Raw genomic sequence first — 19,341 nt, forward strand, 5'->3', positions numbered from 1 at the left:
TACAATTCTGGTGAATTTTCTGTTAACTACAGTACTGTACCTGGATGGAGACGTCGGTAGAGAAGTCTTTTATACTCATCCTTCAACATTTCAGTCAGAGGAACAAAATGTCCTTAAACTGAAATTAGAATAAGAAAGAACAAAAAGGATCATGTGAACTGAGAAATGGCCCAGTCACAAAGGCCTGAGATTCTCCTAATGCTGATTGGATATCAGGTTGTACTCATCATGGACGATTCCAGCTGATTGAAGTATTTGCATTCAGACGAACTCATGGGTGACCTTTCATTCAGCAACAAGTCTACGCTGTGTCTCCCGTGTCACGTCACCGCTTCAACTTTTTCAGAGCAACTTCCTCCAGAGTGCTCACTCGAGAGCGTGCCCTTCACTTTCTATCGGAGTTAATGCCTTTACTTTCAAGCAGCTCATCTGTTCAGCCTCCTGCGTGACCTCATTCAATCACTCCTCCTATCCCACGGATTATTGCTCCTTCTTTTGATTTGTTATTTCCTTCATGTACTTGACGAAGCTGAATCCAATTGACGAAATAAATCAAGCTAAGTGAATGCTGCAGGAGTTGTCTCCAGTGCAGGTTCACTGTTTTGAAATGAGCAAACCACTGTGAAGCATGCAGCCATCTGCCGAGTGTGTGAGGAAGGAGCTGAAACAGCTACTTGAGTGTCCCAAGGTTCCCCGAGGAGTCCTCAGAGCTGTGCTGTGGAGTCCTATATCACAGGATCCAGGGGTGATGATTGTGTGAGAGGGTGTTTATCACACCATCACACTTGGTGTTCTTCTCCTCATCTCTCTCTCTCTTCCTCCTCCTTTCTTACTGTTTCCCTCAGTCTCTCTCTTTAAACTATCACTCTATCTACTTTAGTCATCTGTTCTCTCCTCTAGTCGCCCTCTTCTCCCTTCCTCCTCCGTCCTTTGTGCATCCGTCTCATCATTTCTTCAGCTTTATGTCCTTTACCTGTCTCCTCTTCCTCCTCCTGCTCATTGTTTTTGGCAGAGAGTTGTAAACACTCTTGTTTATGCCTCCACATTTACATTCTGCACCATCTCTGAGTTTTATGGCTTGACGATCTCCACTTCAACCCAAATGAGTGACAGTGCTTCTCCCTCTCATGTTAGCACTCAGCCCCTCGTTGCTGCAAGCTCTGGCTTCTTGTACTGGCTGCAGAGATGTAGGCTACTCAGTAAGCCGTCTGAATATTGTTTTCTTTTTGAATATATACATAACTGAAAATGCAGGAGGCAACTTGACACCATCTAAAAGTGAACAGGCACAGGATTTACTACTATATGTTTAAACCTCTATGCTGCTGCCAGTCATTTCCCAAAGCATTTCTAGCTATCTTTGAACTTTTTGTAATATATTTTGCAGGATTTCCTGTTCTCGCACAATGAAATGTTGAGTCGATACACCCAACTAAAAATGCAGCCTTTTGCTGGCTAATATACACATCCACATTTATGGCGTCATACGAGTTGTCATTTGCTTTTTGCTTGTTATATTTTTTTTCATCTTGAGACTATTTGCTGGTAAGAATATATGCTCAGCTGTCAGGCAAGGTGTGCTCATGCCTCATATGGCACAACAAGACACTGAAGGTATGAGGGAGGGAGTGAAATGATGAATTATGTGTATGGAAACTTTCTGATAAAAATGAGAAGACATACATTTTTGTGGTTGTCTTGCTCAGTAGCACTATGACTAATTGCGGTCTTAGAGGCAGATAAAGGCGATACTTGGGTTAACTTTGATGCTGAGACAAACAGCACACAAATCAATATTAATATGTTTTTTTTTCTGTGTCAACAGTGGCACCTGTCATGAACCTGAGGGTCCGAGGGGTGACCGATCGCACTATTGACCTGGAGTGGGAGGGCTCACCTCGGCTGACAGATTTCCTGGTGACCTACACACCGAGCAGCCAAGGAGGTAAGTACTGCTGGCCTCTCAAAGCCAGGAAAGGTTTTAATTTAGCTTTCATTTGATTGACAACTTTTCCATGAGTGCACCCATGGATCCATGTATCTTTGTATCCGTCTCTGTTTCAGGTGTGCAGCTAGAGATAAGGATCCCAGGCAATACCACAGCCTGCACTATCACAGGCCTGGACGCCGGCATGGAATACAACATCAATGTGTTTGCCGTCATTAACAACAGCATCAGCGTCCCTGACAGCATCACTGTTTGGACCTGTAAGTGCAGTCTTGTGTGCTGTTTTGACAAAGTGCTCCTCTGCAGTCATGCATGTGTGGTCCATTACCTAGGAAATAATAAATTAATACCTCAGTTTACTGTCTCACACAGAATCAACCATGCATTTATTCATGCACATGGTAATCCATGTAGAAGCGCACACACCCTGGCTGTCTCTCACTTTTTTCTTTCTTTTTTTTGTGTATAAATCCTCTCAGAGATGGTTCTCAGTGTCAATAGAGTGAGAGCACCACCTGCTCCCCGGTGCCAACTGGTTGTGATTCCTACCTGTAACACCTGCTTGGTGTCACTCACACTCATGTACACACTCACACACACACAAATAGGAACACCCTTTGAACATGTTCCCTTCTAGCTGGTGCTCATGCCAGGTCTGTGGATCTGACCGCAAAAACATACCAGTTGCCTCTATTACTCATCACAGACTCATGCAAACTCCCCCTGCCTCCAACCAAGAATGGCCTATTTGCAATCACCAAGAAAATTGTGTCAGCTCATATAAAGCAGGCAGATATACAGCGTGATACACTTTGATAGTACAGTCTTTGCTGGTAGAATTATCGTCCATTTCACAGATAAGTGAATTTAATTTCCACGATGGTAGAAATTGGAGTAATAAAGACAATTTAGGGCATTTAAGTTTTATGCAACCATTCATCAGTGAGGATATGATTTGTTGGCTTGTCTTTGCTGAACTTAATTATGAAATGTAGTATTTGATTATCTTGAAAGATTTGTGGGGACTCAGTTAACTGTGAAGAAAATCATTTTAACATTTTGTTAGATCAGAGTATGAGCAATGGCTATTAACCAAGAAATCAATATTTCAGGATCTACATACAGGAGCTTCAGGAAATATTCAGTGCCCTTTACTTTGTGCAGACCTAAATGTGGTGTAGCTTTAATTTTAAACAGACACTACTGCCTTGTATTAATGAGAGATTTCACTTGTTGATTTTGCAATTAAATTTCATGAAACTTGATTTCACTTTTTTCATTATTGATGGGCAGTTTTATTAATTGAACATTCAATCTTAAACACAGTAGTATGAAGAGGTCTAAAAACCAAATCATTGCATGTATGAACTGAAAAGGGTCTTTTGTGTGTGTTAATAGGCCAGTGGTTGTAATAAAAATTACTAAAAAATAAAATCAAGTACCAACACTAAACATTGCACAGCGTCACTCAAAATGATAAAATTGATACAGACAGAGGCAAAAGAATAGTAACACAAATTTAAAAGAGAAAGGTTGAGCATCCCACACCTTCAGCATTAGATGGAGTAGTGATTTATGGGCTGTGTGGGTCACTGAAGAACAATAATACGTCTCTGGCTACTTCTCCAGATCTCTCCAATCCGGACGGTTTAGTCTTCAAATCCATCACAGAGACGTCAGTGGAGGTCCAGTGGCAACCCTTCTACTATTCTTTCGATGGATGGGAGATCAGCTTCATCCCTAAGGTAGAGTAAAGCTGTGTGAACGCTGAGTGTATGTGTTCACTGTCAGCCTCAATGTAAGACTGCAGAGTGCACAGCGAGTGTGTTGGAAGAGGGTGGGGGTGAGGGAGCTAACCAAACAGAGGGGGAGAAGTCTCGTTTTTTTTATGCTTTTAATGAGCCATCAGCAAATGACAGATTTGCCTGCTGCCCCACACACAACTGCAGAGGTTTTCCATTTTGCTTGTTGAGCAAACCAAATATTCTTGATTGAAAAGAATTATTTTAAAATCTCACTAATGCTAATCTGTAAATGACTTTCTGAATTTCCTTGCAGAAACAGGAGGGAAAAATAACTGGATGGATTTAGGTTTTCTTGGGGGCCCATACCAAATTAGACAAGCGGATTGTCTTAAGCTTATTGGCTATTAGATGGATGAGCCATTAAACCCTTTTCCAGAATAACCCTTGGAAAAGCCATAGCAGGGCCAGGTTGAAAGCCAGAAAGCAAAAAGCTTTCTCTTTCTAATTCCCGCTGTAAACTCAGGTACTCCGTGCACTCTAATCTCGTGCCCTCTCACAGTAATTGGTTTTCTCCTTTAAGGTGTTCTCAGGGGGAGATATCCTTTGCTCCGTCCAGACTCAAAGCATTAAATCTGATGTTAAGATGCTTTTTTGTGTTTATTTCAAGCCGTTGTGAGGATGGAGTCACTGAGTGAAAAAAGCAGCAACTCTCCTGATTTCATTTGATTGCTTTTAGGCGTCCTTTCTTCTCTCTTTCTATTCAATTGTACATGTCACACCGATGTCCCTCTTCTTCTAACATATGCCCCCAACTCCACCTCCATAATCTCTTGTTTTTACCTTCCATCCACCATACCTTTCTGATCTCACAGCCTTTCCTCTCTCTACCCCCAGAGGTACCTTCTCTCCACCCTTTCTCCTTCACCTCTCCCTCACTCTCTCTCGTCCTTTCTGTATATGTTCCTCCCTCTATCTCCCCTCGCTTTCCCTCTCTCACTACAGCCACAAGGGAAATCATATTATGGGTTGGCAGTCCCGCCCCCTGTGGATCTAATCCAGCAATGGGGATTGTGAATTTTGACAATCTTGTAATGGAAGCAGGCATGAAAGCTTGGGCCTGTGCGAACAAACACAGACCTCACTACCCTTTAAAAAAGGAAACCGAGAAAGTGAAAGATGGAGGGAGGGTGAGCGTCAAGACCCGCCATTAACACTGTTAGAGAAAGCTATGGTAAATATCTGACATTCCAGTCGAATACCACGCTGCCAGTGTTTCTGTAGCACAGCATCTAATATGCCATAAACTGTAGTTGACTTTTTAAATAACCTGATAAAGCTGTAAAATAGTACCACTGATAATAGAACTGTATTATTATTTTACTTGAATATGATATTAGTAATGGTTATGTACATATATATACAGTCATATATATGGCCAATGATTAATTGGAAGCAAGGGTATTTGACTTTATCCTTGAGGCTCCCTCTTGAATAACATTTGCTGATTGCTAAAGAAGCTTCTTTTGTAATTAAATCCATACATGCAGAAACACATGATTAGATTTTCCCTGAAGCATCTCAGCGTTGTTATTCATTTAAATAGTCAACCAACATGGTCAAAGCGCTAAGTTCAGGACACATGATGAGGCGGTGCAAGTGTGCAGTATTATCTCTGTAAAAAAAACATTTTGTCCATAAATGATGTCTACATGAATGATGTTAATCCATGCCTGTGGCTATAACACTGCTCACTTTGCACTTTGTGCCTCAATCCTTCACTCCTGGGAAGAAAAGGCAGTACCTGGCAGCTTGCATGAAAAATGAAAAATGATCTTTCTCGCTCATTTGAGAATCCCAAGCTGAAAAATGTACAATACATGATGTGAATAAGCTACATGGGCTCTCTGTGCATACATATCCATATACATTAGTCTGTGTACAGGTTTAAGACATTGACATAGAACAAGGAAGTTCACCCAAATTCCAAAAACATATTGTTTATAGCCTTTGTTACCTTGATTTTACTCAAGTGGAAATCTCCAATTCCTAGTTCGCATACATAATGGAAAAGAGAAGTCCTTTTTTATACTTGAAAAGATCAGATGTGTTTTGAAAGGCTCCCTTAAGGTGTGGGACCCCTTTTTTGTTTATGTCGAAAAGCTGAAGTTTCCATTTATTCCTGAGTGATTTTATTGGTGTCTGAGTGGTGTTGTTGTAGTTGTGGCATGGTGGATCACGCTGGCCAACAGCTGTTGCTTCGTGCTCTAACATCTTTTGATTCTGTTTTATCTGTTTTTTTATGATTTTTTTATTTTTTATTTTACTATGTATTGTTATTGTTCACGCATCTCTGCAATTCTATGTTGTTGAGCTGATTGGGTGTTGTTCTTTAGTTTGTGGTATTTGTCCTTTATTTGAAAGTATCTATAAACACAGATTGTGGGGAAAAAAACTATATTGTTTCACTTACCCCTAACAGTATTTATCTAAAGTTCTTTATACTGTAGGTTGTGTGAAAGATATGGGAGACCTGCTGCCACCACATTTTCCATTACATCTCTCACAGCAATGAAAGAAAATTGCATTAAAATGATCTGGAGCCCTATATCTTATCCAGAAACAATGTCAAATTCTCTGGATGATCCACTGACTATACTGTCAACATTTCTAATCATAAATATGTTCTACATTATGGGAAACTGATTAAAAGCCTGTGGGACAGAAAATACATCATTTTGTATTTAAATGCATTATGGCAAGAGAATTAGTACAAGATTGTGTTTTACAATTTTTTACATGAACAGACATGAAAATTATGTCTGACATACTAAATGACCCCAGTCCTTTAACCATGACACCTTAAAGCACATTAAAAATCTCTTTTGTCACTCCTCACCTAAGCAAACGCGTCAGCAGAGAGAATGATGACTAATTATGGGCAAACTGACACAGGGGATGGGAGTGGGATACACTGTTAAGGTGATTCATTTTGTATCATTTAGCATCGCTTGCATTTATTGAGATTGAGCACAACTTGTTATTGGGACATTACCATGGTGTGTTACTGCCCACCCTGGTAATTTAGTTGAGATGATTAAATGGATTACATCTCTAATTACAGTTTTGATTCTAGAAAGTAGCAAGCTGTTATATATTCGGCTCTACTATGAGCCTTCATAGCACTGGCTATTGGGGATCTTGGAGCAGCAGTAGGTGTAACATCTGTCTGTCGACAGGAAGTGCATGTGCAACACTGGCTCTGTGAGAACAGCTGGGAATAGCAGGAACTCCATATGGATGATGAGTGACAGGCCATTGGAAATGTACAGAGTGCTGCCTCTGCAGAACAGGGCCTGAGAAATATCACTGTGGCACACATTCATTTTTTTTTGCCCAATGCAGCTTGGGAATCTAATGTGCTAAGAGACATCTAGAAGTTTACATAAAAGTCAAAGGAAAAGGTCTCGGTGTGCAGAGGTTTTACTGCATAGAAATCAGCTGCTTGAGTCCTTGTTTATGTCTTACTGGTGATCACACAGTGGGCTTTTATCTGCCAGATTCCTTATCTCTACTGAGAAAAGAGGGTTGTGCCACACTGACATTTACTCAAAAATATGCAAACAATGAGCAACAGAGTTCCAGTCTCTTTTCATCACACACCTCTGTTTGTGTTTTTTCCCCAGGACAATGATGGGGGGATGACTGCACAGCTACCCAGCACCATCACTTCCTTTGTGCAGACCGGTCTGAGACCAGGGGAAGAGTATACTGTTAACTTGGTGGCGCTCCGAGACCAAGGTCGAAGTCAGCCAGTCACTGCTACAGTCACAACATGTATGTACGAATGAAAACAGCTCATTCTTATTCCGAAAGAGTAAAGATGAGTCTTTACATACAGTATGGATATCGTGCCAAACCCCTGTGTGGTGCCTGAATGGGTACAATGCAAGCTTGTTGGCAGAGATGGAGCTACTGTAATCTCACACACTACTATTATTGCATCTTCAGAATATATTATATATGTAACATATATAACATAACTACTCGAATTCACTACATTTTTAGTTCAGTGGAAGTGTTGTTAGTTCAAGATTAAATTTAAGTCGTTTGCAGTGGTGAAATGCAACCAGTCAGCTTTAGCCAGGCCTGACCATCTTGATTCTGAGCAACTGTAACATAGCCACAGTAGAAGTTGCACTGCTCAGACAGTTTATGTCTCACTGTGATTGTAATGATTGGTGGAGCTTGCAGCAGCATTTGCAAGTAAACGTTATGCTAAACTTGGCTGTGTAGTCATAAGACTTACAAATAGCTCCTTTCCCAGAGAGCTGGTTTCCCAAAGACCTGTTTTGTTAATCAGACAATTAGATTAAATGGGGTCCCAGTCCAAGACAATTTTCTGTTACATTTACATTTTTCACACAAGAGAATTTATGGTTTTGCACAGCTTGAAGAGAAGCAACACAACATCACGCACCGTTCAGGATTTCGTGACATTTAAATCAAACATCAAAACAGTCTAAATATAATATATTTAACCCAAAAAGTTTATTTTATATTCATAAGAAAGTTTGAAAAATATATTTTTTTGGAGTCTTTCAGTTAATGTGAAGGTGACATTTTGAAATAAAAAGCATTTTTTTCTCCACACAACAGTCCCAAACCCAGAGCTGTTCAATTTCCATTATAATAGAGAAAAACTCTATGTTCTGATATTTGAAAAGAGAAAAAGTAAATGTTTGGCATTTTTTCTTGATAAATTAATAAGTATTTTCTGTCAATTGGTCAATTACAGTAAGTGTTCCCTGCACACTCAAGATGTGACACACACCCACAGTACACACCTGGATAAATATCCTGGCAGAGGCAGGGAGTGTTACCTTGACATATTTGTTGTTCTGCCACCGTTTATGTCCCTGTTGTAACCCTCACTGAGGTATTGCCCTTCCCCTCACCCAGTCCTCACCCGGCTGACAGGACTCAGACAGCTGTAATAGATCCAATTCAAACCTCGTCCATAACAATTCAAACTCTGATGTCTACAGTCAAAACACCATCAATTCCCTGTCAAGTCTTTGTTCTTTTCGTGGGTTGTAATTAAGTATCGATTAATAATTCATGGCACACTCTCATTAATTTTTCACGGTGGCCCACTGCAGGACACCTTATTGGATAAAGAAGGAGGAAAAGACAAATCTAAAGTTACTCAATTATTTACAACAAAGATTTATCCTTCCTTGGAGACGGAGGGAGAGTATGATGAAGGAGTCGGAGGAAAAACCACAGGGAGAGGACAGTTGATGTGGGAGCTGGTTTTCAGCAACTGTCTTCCTCAGGATGTTTTCTAGGACGAGACCCAAGGGGCCAATTTCTAATACATCAAGGATCAGAGTGGACCTGCAATATGTCAAACCTGAGTCTGGGACTTATTTAGATCTCAAAAGCTTAAAGAAATACTTTAAAGGAACACAGTGGTCCTGTGTTGCACAGTGTGAATTATGCCGTTCACATGAGTCCCCCCTGGGGCCAACAGCGGAGTAGTTATGCTATCACAGAGCGGTGTGCCGTGCTTTCAGTTTAAAACATTCATCTCGAACTAAGTACTGTGTCATCTGCTATTTTGGTTGTTTCCTCACCATTAAATGATGTTTGTCACCTCATTCATACTGTTCGTGTTTTGAGAATTATTTAAATCAGCTGCCGTAAACTGTGCACAAGTTGTATCTCTGAACCCCATCTAACGGCGGTGGGATTTGTCAAGAAAAGTGTTGATGTGAGAATCGAAAGCCCCTGCCTTTTCCCAGACATCTGCTTCAACAAGAGATGTCAAAACATAGCTTTTGTGGAAAGAAGTAATTAACAGGTTAATGAAACGGAGTGGTAATTATCACGTTCTTGAACACCCAATTGGTTTGACGGAAATGTCTTCACATTGGCAATGGTGCTGTTACAGTACAATACTGGTTCTCTAGAAATGAGAACTCGTGGAGAACGTGTTTAGTGAATTCCCTTTGTGTCAAACATTGTGAAGTGGCTCTTTCTCATGGTGCGTGATGTGTTTTCAGCTCTTCACACCTAATAAGTGCTGTTTTCCAGCAAACGGCTTGGAGGGACTTTAATCGTGGCTTATGGTTTACACCGTGCACAGATAAAGCCCACTGCCTCAGCGTGTGTCAGGTCTTGCTTGGCCGTCTGAGAACACCTTCTCTGATAACAAACCCACAGCGCTGCTGCGGGAAGCACCAACATGAACTTTCATTCTTTCATTTAAAGTTTCTTATTTTTGCCTCCCTGTGAATATTGACCGAAATGTGTTCTACTGTAACTAAAATTTGGCATCAAAGTTACTCCTTGATTTTGTTTTATTTATGTATAATTTGTCAAAAACTGTGTATTATTCATGCCAAGCTCTATTACCTCAGTTTGGAGACAATGTTTAACATGTTATGGTAAGGTAATGTAGAAACGGCCAAACTATGCTTCCACCCTCTCAGATTGGATGATTACTAACTTGTGACTATTCTGAGCTTATGTCTATTATGAATCATACGTATCTTAATTCTTGTTTTTACTTATAAAAATCAATAGCTTTAGATGAGAAAAAGTTATTCATACCAGACAGATTATAAGGTTGAGAGGTCATGAAACTTGTAAACTTCTTACCTGTGTGGGGCCATAAATAGATGCAGCTTTATTTTAGGGGTCACACACCAAAATTAGCCACATGCTGACTTATGTTACAAAGTATATATGCAGGTTTTGGATTGTTTTAGTTGAACGAAACAATTTATTCACATCTACCTGCACCGGAAATGATCATAATCCTTCTTGTAGTACCTTAACAAAAATGTAAATAATAAGATGTCAAATAATTCATGGCCCCACTCCATAAATAAATCAGCAATAGAGGCTGACAAATGACAGATGACTCCCCAGTGACATTGCTTTGTTCATAACAATAGCAACGGGACACTCAATAATCATACATCTGTCTTTCAGTGATTGATGGTCCCACTCAGCTGATCGTGCGAGATGTGTCAGACACTGTGGCGTTTGTGGAGTGGATGCCACCGAAGGCAAAGATCGATCAGGTCGTGTTGCGTTATGGGCTTGTAGGAGGTGAGGGGCCACGGACGACCTTCCGCCTCCAGCCCACACTCAGCCAGTATTCCCTGCAGGTGAGCGTGTGTGTGTGTGTGTGTAATTCATCATGTCATGGGATCACAGATCTGATCATACAGACACATTTTGTGGACCTACTGTACCTGCCATATGGGAAAAGCTTCTTTTCATTTCTTATAACTGGCAGGTTGGCTTTGGAATTATTACATTGCACTCAAGTGTATAGTATTACTGTTTTGTGTCTGTGTGTACATTTGTGTGTATGTGTGTGTGTGTGTGTGTGTGTGTGTGTGTGTGTGTGTGTGTGTGTACACTTCTCATGCTTGTTAATTCATCTAATCTGCCTGCCTTCTGTGCCTAGAGATAAACCCCCCCAAAAAATGAAAAATCCATGCAGAGAGATTAAACAGAACAAACTGTCCGTGTGTTTTTGCCTCCACAGGTTCTGCGTCCTGGCTCGCGTTACGAGGTGTCTGTCAGAGGCGTGAGGAAAGGAAACGAGAGTGGATCCATTTCCACTGAATTTACTACTGGTGAGGTCTGACAGCAAGCAGATGTGATGATAGTAGTGTGTGTGATCCCTCGCCTGCCTCCAGGAATAGAACAGCTGATGACATATGGCCTAATGCATACCATGCTGTTTATCTATATTGGATAGGGTAGTAAACATCTGTTCATTGGTTTTTTTTTACTCCCATAAAGTTTGTGTAGAATAAAGCACATTATTTGTGGAAACATCAACCTGATTTGTTTTGAGTGCAAATTACTTAATCATAATGACATTACTACCACTACATCTATAGTAGAATGTGTCTCTGGCGCTAAAATATCTACTTCAGGATCATTCAATTTAAGTAGAATCTGCAGATAGGTGGATATGTGTATTCCTTAAGGACACGTTGCAAGTGATGATGCTGTGCTTTACCTGATATGATATTGTATACAGATTAAAGCAGAAGTAAGCGATCCGGTCGTTTGGGCTAATGCTGCGTTCCAGGCAGTTCTAATGTTACAGCTTCAAGTCACGACTTACGACTTTGTAGTGTTCCAGGCAACCCGTAACTCGTGTTTTTCCGGCCTGTTGCACCTGTTTTACCTGTGAAAGTCACTATAACGGCCACTCGTTACTTCCGACCCGTGAACTCGTACCAGATCGAACTGGTACGACTTCACAGGTCGGAAAAACACAAGTTACGGGTTGCCTTAAAGGCACCATAACTTCTTGTCAGCCGATGGAGTTAGCAGCCTCCGCCCTCGTCATGGATCTATTGGTCCTCGTCCCTACGTCACCACATTCACGCGCATCCCTTGGCTGCACACACAGCCCTTCATGCCGTTCTCTCTCCTCATTGGATAAAGCTTGTAGGATGCAAGAAAGGTTTTCTCCTCGGCTTACAGCAGAGCAGAGTGACTGACAGACCCATGTTTCAGACCAAACACTCTATGTACAGTAAGTGATTGCCGTCGGATGATATAACTATTTAAGACTTATATTAACACAAAAATATCGCTTACTTCTGCTTTAAGTCTGGTAAATGACAGTTTGACACTAACTGTATCTGTCTGATACTGTTTAAACTGCTGTTGTTTGCTTGTTCACAATTCCTTAGAATTGGTCTCAGTGTCCCCAACATTGTCAGCTTTATCGTTCTTCTCAGAGATCGATGCCCCCAAGAACCTGCGGCTCGTGTCCAAGACGTCCACCACCCTGGAGCTTGAATGGGATAACAGCGAGGCTGAGGTAATTAGACATGCGCTGAATAACATTTGGAGGTAACGGACCTAAGCATTGTACTTTGCCTGATTGTTTCAGTCTTATTGGTACTTAGATTTTACTTCACTACATTTATTGAATCACTTTTAAGATTTTATATTCAAAGCAAATGAGGAGCATTCTGTATGAAGTATTATGCAAATCAATAGATTAGAACAGCCAGCCAGAATATAAACAAGAGATAATAAATAATGGTTTAACTATACCAGTAATAATCTGATAAAATATTCAGATAATGTTTTATTTTGATTGGATAGAATCAAGTACATTTTTATACCTCTGTATTCCCTCCAAAATAAAAGTCCCCCTCTTTAAAAAAAAGGCATAATGTTTTACACATTCTGTCATAAAGTCACAACTAGTATCTTTAATTGCTTGAATTTATTCACCCACACTTTGACCCTTCCCACTCGCTTGCCCTAAAGCAGGTTGTAACTTCTCCTGTTTTTCTTAACTGTCCTGTTTTCCCGAGCACTCTATCATCATAAACAGGTGGGCCTGCAAATGTCAGCTTGGTAAATGTCAATAATAGCAATGGAACAAGGACCACACTGGGTGCAAGTGATCACTGAATGTTTAACCCTGAATTAAAATGTCATAAATCATGTTGTTTCACCAGAAGTCACAGTGATATTTCAGGGGGGCACACTAACTAACTACACACCCAGACTTATGAAGCCAGTCTGTCTTGCTGCCTGTTAGCAGTGCAAATTTATTCATCCTCATGATTCTGCAGAGTGCTGACAGAGAGACAAATATCATACTGGGCTGATGCAAAATAAACCATTTATCTATCACCCATCAGCAATGCGGTGCAAAAGAAAATTAAGCTGTTAAGGCTACGAAAATATTTTCTTTTTTTCGAATGTTTCTTTCACCTTGGTGATGCAGCTGTTTAAATGTGTACATCTTATATTGCAGGTGGAGGGCTACCAGGTGGTGTACAGCACTTTAGCAGGAGATCAGTATGATAAAGTCATTGTACCACGAAATGAGGGAGCCACCACTAAGACCACTCTCACAGGTGAGTGAGGAGGAGCGATGCGTTGCTCATCCTCCATTTAATGGGTTTTGTAGTTAATTTGCCTTGAATTATTTATCATCAACATCTGTAGGGCTCTCTGGCTCTTTGGCAGTGTTTTTCCTGATGCTGTCACTATTATCACAATGCATCTAATGTGTGCTGAAGAAGCTGGGAAGTGCCTGTGTGTTTTACATGGCAGGATTATCTGCAAGGCGAACACTTGGCTGACGGGCTACTGATTGTATCTGCAGAAATGTGTGTTATCCTGCGGGGATATTGAAAGGCTGTCAGAAAGGAGGGGTCAGCTGGAATGTTTTTTTTCCTGAAAGGCCACAGTGCTGGAAAGGGCACGGCCAGCATAAGAATTGAAGCAAAAGGTCCTCGTGTCTCTCTGTTCGGCCATTGCAATCAATGCAATCAATTCCATCTCTGTCACTCTCATTTTCTCTCTGCCCCACACTCTCTTCTAATAATCTCTGTCACTCTCACTCATTTCTCATTGCTCATCTCTTCATCTCTCTTCCTGTAGTTTGAGAAGCTCATTGTGGACGTGCAAGATTGATTTAGAACTGATCAATTATGCAGGGGGCGAAAAAAAATGGGTTTCTTCACAAATCATAGTGATGTACATGTAAATTTGTCAGGACCTCATCACTGATGTAGAGCTAATTGGGCTGTTATGAAAAACTCCATCTCATTGACATGCACGTTGTGTGTGGAGAAGAGTGCCAAACAACTCTATGTGATGTTTCTTCGTGCTATATTATGTGGTAAATGAGTAACCGCATCTCCCCTTGTCTTCGTGCATCAGACCTGCTTCCAGGCACGGAGTACGGCATCGGCATCTCTGCCATGAAAGGCAGCAACCAGAGCACACCAGCAACAATGAACGCCAGGACCAGTGAGTGAACTGTTGTTTAAACTCTACTGTAAAAAGCCAGTCATCCACTCATGCATGTAAGACACACCAACAGCAGCAGTGTAGTGTACTAAGTGAACTGCAGCACAGTGTTGTTCTGCAAATCTCAGCCTCACAGCTGGCTATCTAGCCCATTTGTCATTATACATGTACTTCACAGTTCGTGCTATGGGTCAGTGCTCTTGTTCCAACCAGTAAAAGCCGTTTTAGTGAAATTAAGCAAATCAGATTTTGGCAAGACTTGTGCCGTTTTAGAGAGGTGTGTAGCTGTTTAATGTTGCCGGCTTGGGTCAAAGTTCCCATTATAGCATTTTAAAGCTGTAATAATGCATACAATTTTGCTAATGGCCCTCTCTTTACATGAGTACTTGATCAGCTGTTTGAATTTTTATTGGGTTTGAGTTGTTTGGCTGAAAGAAAAAAGGACCCCAATTCACTTGCTCTTTGAAATGTTAGTGAAAGGAGGTGCTTCACTAATCTTTCCCATCACATCGTCTACCCAGAACAGCTGTCCTCCAATTGCAGTTATTTTAATGGCATGAAGGTGTTTTGCACTTTGCAAAATTATACCTAGGTTTGCCTTACAAGCATGCTCTTTCTACCCCACTATTTTGTGAACTCTCTTTAAACTCTGAAAATGTACTACATCTATCACATCGCTCTCAAATAGCTCAAACACCTCATGTCTGCCCGGCGCACAGCTGTGCTTATGTTAATATAAGTGTGAGTTGAATGTTAGAAGCATCAATAACGAGCTCTTTACTTTTTTTCTGTTCCATCAGGCTTCTGCCAGTAAAAACCAAAGATTAGATGAGAATTTAACTTTGGGATTCACTCAGCAAGTTGGGTTATTGATGCAGGAAATGACAAACATAGCATAACAAATACAAAAATACAGAATTTAGGATCATTAAGTTATTGTAGAGGTCCTTTTGGAAATGAACTTCCTGGAGGCAAGTTATTACATTTTAATCAGTAATGATGATTTTTCTTTGATGTGAGGTTATACAACAGATAAGAGCAGAACAGGAGCTCTGAATAATTTATGAATCAATAGCAACAGCTAAGTTTCTGTTAAAATGTTGAGGCAGATCTCAAAATAAAAATGTGAATTAGTTCATGTTTACATCAGCTCAAATTAAGTGAGAAATTTTATGATGTGACATGCAGCATCTGAGCAGCTCTAGACTTTTAACATAATTTGATATGAATGTCTGTGTGTGTTCTGGTTGAGTGGAAGTTAAGGCATTAGCGCTTTGTGCACAGTAACATGAAGGTGCATCAGATCCTGCTGCTTTTACTCACAGTACCTTTATTGCATCTTCCCTACTTGACTGCGCCACTTTTTTAGTTTAGTGTGAACTCTTTTATGTCAATATGATCAATGATCAATTGTGAATCAATTACGGTATATAAATAGTATGAGGCTTGATATACCTTGGCTTTTTTAGTTGGCTCAGTCAAATTACAGTGAATATACACATAAATACAACACGATAAATAAAGTTATTACCCGAATTGCAAACAAAATTTAAAAAAAAATCTACAGATACCTGTTGTTTTGACTCACTTATTTGTGATCAGTTGAAGAACAAATTATTTTCATACTTATGTGTCTTACATCGGGGAAAAGAGTAAGTAGGAAAAATTGTGTCCCATGCAGTTTGTTAGGAGGAAGGCTCTATATTGTTGTTAAGTCTGTCCTAGGTAACACTAATATGCCCATGAAGTAGCCAGCCTTGATGCTGCTGTTTGTTGAAAATATTTCCTAGCACCTGTGCTTTTAACCAACTCATGCTTCTCCTCTGTTAGGTCTGGATGTGCCCATGGATTTAACAGTGACAGCGTCCACAGACAACACCATCACTCTGGCGTGGGGCGTGGTCCAGGGACCCATCGACCACTACAAGGTCACCTACACATCGTCCTCGGGTGTCGCAACTGAGGTGAAGAGCTGAACAGATGAACAGATAACATACAAGTTGCCACACCTTGAAAGGGACCAACAAGGCCGTGACCCTTTTATTGTGAAGCCATCTGAAAGTATAGAGAAATCCCATTCAGTGTATGTCTGACTACTTCTTCTCGTTCCAGCTGACGGTGCCTAAAGATGTAACCACCACTACGCTCACGGACCTTGAGCCTGGGACTGAGTACACCATCACTGTAGCAGCAAGAAGAGGAAGACAGCAGAGCACTGCAGCCACCATAGACGCCTTCACAGGTACAGGCCGCCTCAAAGTGTATAGTCACAAGGACCAAGTAGTAAATAAGACATGACTGTGCATTCATAGGGAAGAATCCATAAACTATGCGTTTATTTGTATCTCAAATGATGATCAAATGGGAGCAGTGATGAGATAATTTCCTGAGAAACACCAACAATCCTCCTTTTTTTTCCAGCAGATAAAGTATAAACTTTCCTAAAGAGCATGGTGGTTGCAATGCAGTGTTCTCACTTTGTTCCACTCAATTATCAGACAAAGCTAAAATAAAATTCCCTCCCGGAGTGTTTCCTCTGCTCAGGGTAAAAACATGAAAGATCAGCCTATTACTGCAGAGAACAGAGCCATGGAACAGTTTGAACAACAGTGGCACATAATGAAGCTGAATGGTGAATATAATGAACCAAAGTGTGGCAGCAGGTAAGGCGAGTCACGCTAAAAGAAAATGGAGGACCTTAAAAGATTTTGAAGCAGCAATCAGCCAAGGTAAATTAGTCAAGTCAGCTAATGAGCTTGTTACAAGCGTTCCCTAATTGCACCTCTGTTTTGCATCGACTGGTATTTGTGTTTCTGTTTCTTCTGATGCCTTTTCCACAACGTGTTCTCTCACTTTTCCCATCACACACGCTGCTGTCTGCTTGCTACGTTATCTTCTTTCTCCGAGAATTTCAATCACAGCTTGGTTCTCTTCCCGCCACACTTGTGTCTATCCATCCAGCTATTTGTCAGATTGCCTGTCAATCTGCTTCGGCTCTGTTGGTTTTTGTTATTTTTACAGGGAGCTTGGTGTGATTTTTTTAGTCGCACAAAGCCCGGTGTCAGAATGATGGGCACCCGTTTACCTGCTGTCAGATTTGTCACTCTTTCCTCCCCGCGCTCATCATCATCGCCATCATCACCATCATCATCAGCTTGTTTCTTCTTTACCGAGCGCCATTGTGGCAGTTGTCACTGTCATAACCTTCATCTACATCATCACAGAGATCATCAGCACATTTATCATCTTTTGTTATCTGTGGTTTCCTTCAGTGGCATCACTGCAGCCATCTGGAGAGGAGAGATGACAGGATGATAAAACGACAGATCAAGAGAATCAGAGGAAAAATAATTAATTACCTGTCATCTCCTCATCCACTGTTCACTTGGCCATATTGGCAACATCTGTCTCCTTGTGATCAGGTGAACTCACCATCAGGAAAAAAATAGCCAGGGAATAATCCGGAGTTTGATCTCAAGTTGTAAATCCAAGATTGCCTGTGGGGCGCTGAAGTCTGACCTTCAGTTTGTGTCTTGATCACTGAATATGTACTTTACCACTTGGTGTAAGCAGTTATCTGCAAAATTCACATTATTTATTCATTTATTTATGATTGCAGTCGTACTCTTCATTACTCAGAAAGCAAAAGAGAATTATAAAGTTACCATATGTATTCATTTACATATCATTTTTATGGATTCATTTGTTTGTCTATTCATTTATTCACTCATTCTTATTCTTTCCCAAGCCTTTTAAGCTACATAATGCTAACAGCAGAAAGAGTGAGAAAACCTCTCCGTAAGGAGAAATGCACTTTGTTTTCATTATCTGCAGTGAGAAAAATCCAGGGCTTTATTTCTGTAATAACCCATCCATTACCATTACGTCGTGATTTAGTACTGTATTTCAGCTAAAACTGAAAATGCAACCAAATACAGAAACACTGCAGGGTTAAGAGAGGAAACTGAATCATTCAATCAGAATGTTTAAATAGAGAAAAACAAACTTGAATCAGTGGCCTCAGTAAATGTATGAGTCACCGTGTGTGCAGCTCAGTTCATCAATTTTACTCTGATGCCTGGAAATGTTTTTGTCATGTGTGCAATTTGTTCTCAGGGCCACGGCCACCATACAAACAACATCATCAGATGTTTTTCATGTACCTGTAGACCTACAGATCCTCTAGAACCACTAAAGACAGATACAAACCTCTTTTTCTAGGCCAAGTATTTCTCCTCATGACTACTACACTGACCTTGATCTCTTAAAGTTCCCTTTTTAAGGGATTGTCTTCTGTGCTTGAAATCACAAAAGTGACATGACAGTTAAATCAATGAAACATGACTCATCTGTAACACCTATGTCACTGCCTTTTGCTGCTTGCCTACTGGCTTTTGAATCACTAAGATCTCTGCAAAAGGGCTGTCATTATTATCATCACTACCACCACTACAGCCATCACATTACACCACACCAACAGTTACATCTTCCTCTCTGTAATTTTAATCCGTAAAGCTTCCAAGTAGAGTTTTAGATCTCTCGTGGTGTTGTGCAAAGTTTGGACGAGTGTTTCCTTGTGTTGTTGTTTGTATCACATTTATCTTTTGCCAGCTTTACGCACAAGGATACACATGAACGCCACTAGCATGGGGTTTACGCAACACAGACTTCTGCTGACTGCACAGTGCACTGGTGAAGAATAATAAAAGGTAGAGAGTCGCCAGTAAGAGAAGAGAGCAACAATGAAAGCGATTGCAGGTTTTAAATGATGACAGATTACAGAGAAAATTAGTTTAATCTGGAGAAATCAGAAAATAAGAAACCAAA

General features: G+C 40.6%; 1 protein-coding gene across 9 annotated transcripts in view; it reads left to right on the forward strand.

Moving 5' to 3' along the window:
- tnr (tenascin R (restrictin, janusin)) overlaps window positions 1–19,341 on the forward strand; it is a 163,586-nt gene that overhangs the window by 104,863 nt on the left and 39,382 nt on the right. For 5 of the 9 annotated variants that reach the window (XM_085804744.1, XM_085804750.1, XM_085804746.1 and 2 more), the window contains 11 exons: window positions 1,826–1,945; window positions 2,065–2,208; window positions 3,578–3,693; window positions 7,377–7,527; window positions 10,693–10,871; window positions 11,258–11,348; window positions 12,456–12,556; window positions 13,511–13,613; window positions 14,425–14,514; window positions 16,345–16,478; window positions 16,627–16,756. In XM_085804744.1, the coding sequence (XP_085660870.1) occupies window positions 1,826–1,945; window positions 2,065–2,208; window positions 3,578–3,693; window positions 7,377–7,527; window positions 10,693–10,871; window positions 11,258–11,348; window positions 12,456–12,556; window positions 13,511–13,613; window positions 14,425–14,514; window positions 16,345–16,478; window positions 16,627–16,756 (1,359 nt within the window). The remainder of the gene's footprint in view (window positions 1–1,825; window positions 1,946–2,064; window positions 2,209–3,577; window positions 3,694–7,376; window positions 7,528–10,692; window positions 10,872–11,257; window positions 11,349–12,455; window positions 12,557–13,510; window positions 13,614–14,424; window positions 14,515–16,344; window positions 16,479–16,626; window positions 16,757–19,341) is intronic. The other 4 variants (XM_085804747.1, XM_085804752.1, XM_085804754.1 and 1 more) reach the window with 1 other exon arrangement.

The sequence above is a fragment of the Trachurus japonicus genome, chromosome 17 (assembly GCF_045865225.1).
Source record: "Trachurus japonicus isolate A0001 chromosome 17, Traja_1.0".
NCBI classification, from domain to species: domain Eukaryota; kingdom Metazoa; phylum Chordata; class Actinopteri; order Carangiformes; family Carangidae; genus Trachurus; species Trachurus japonicus.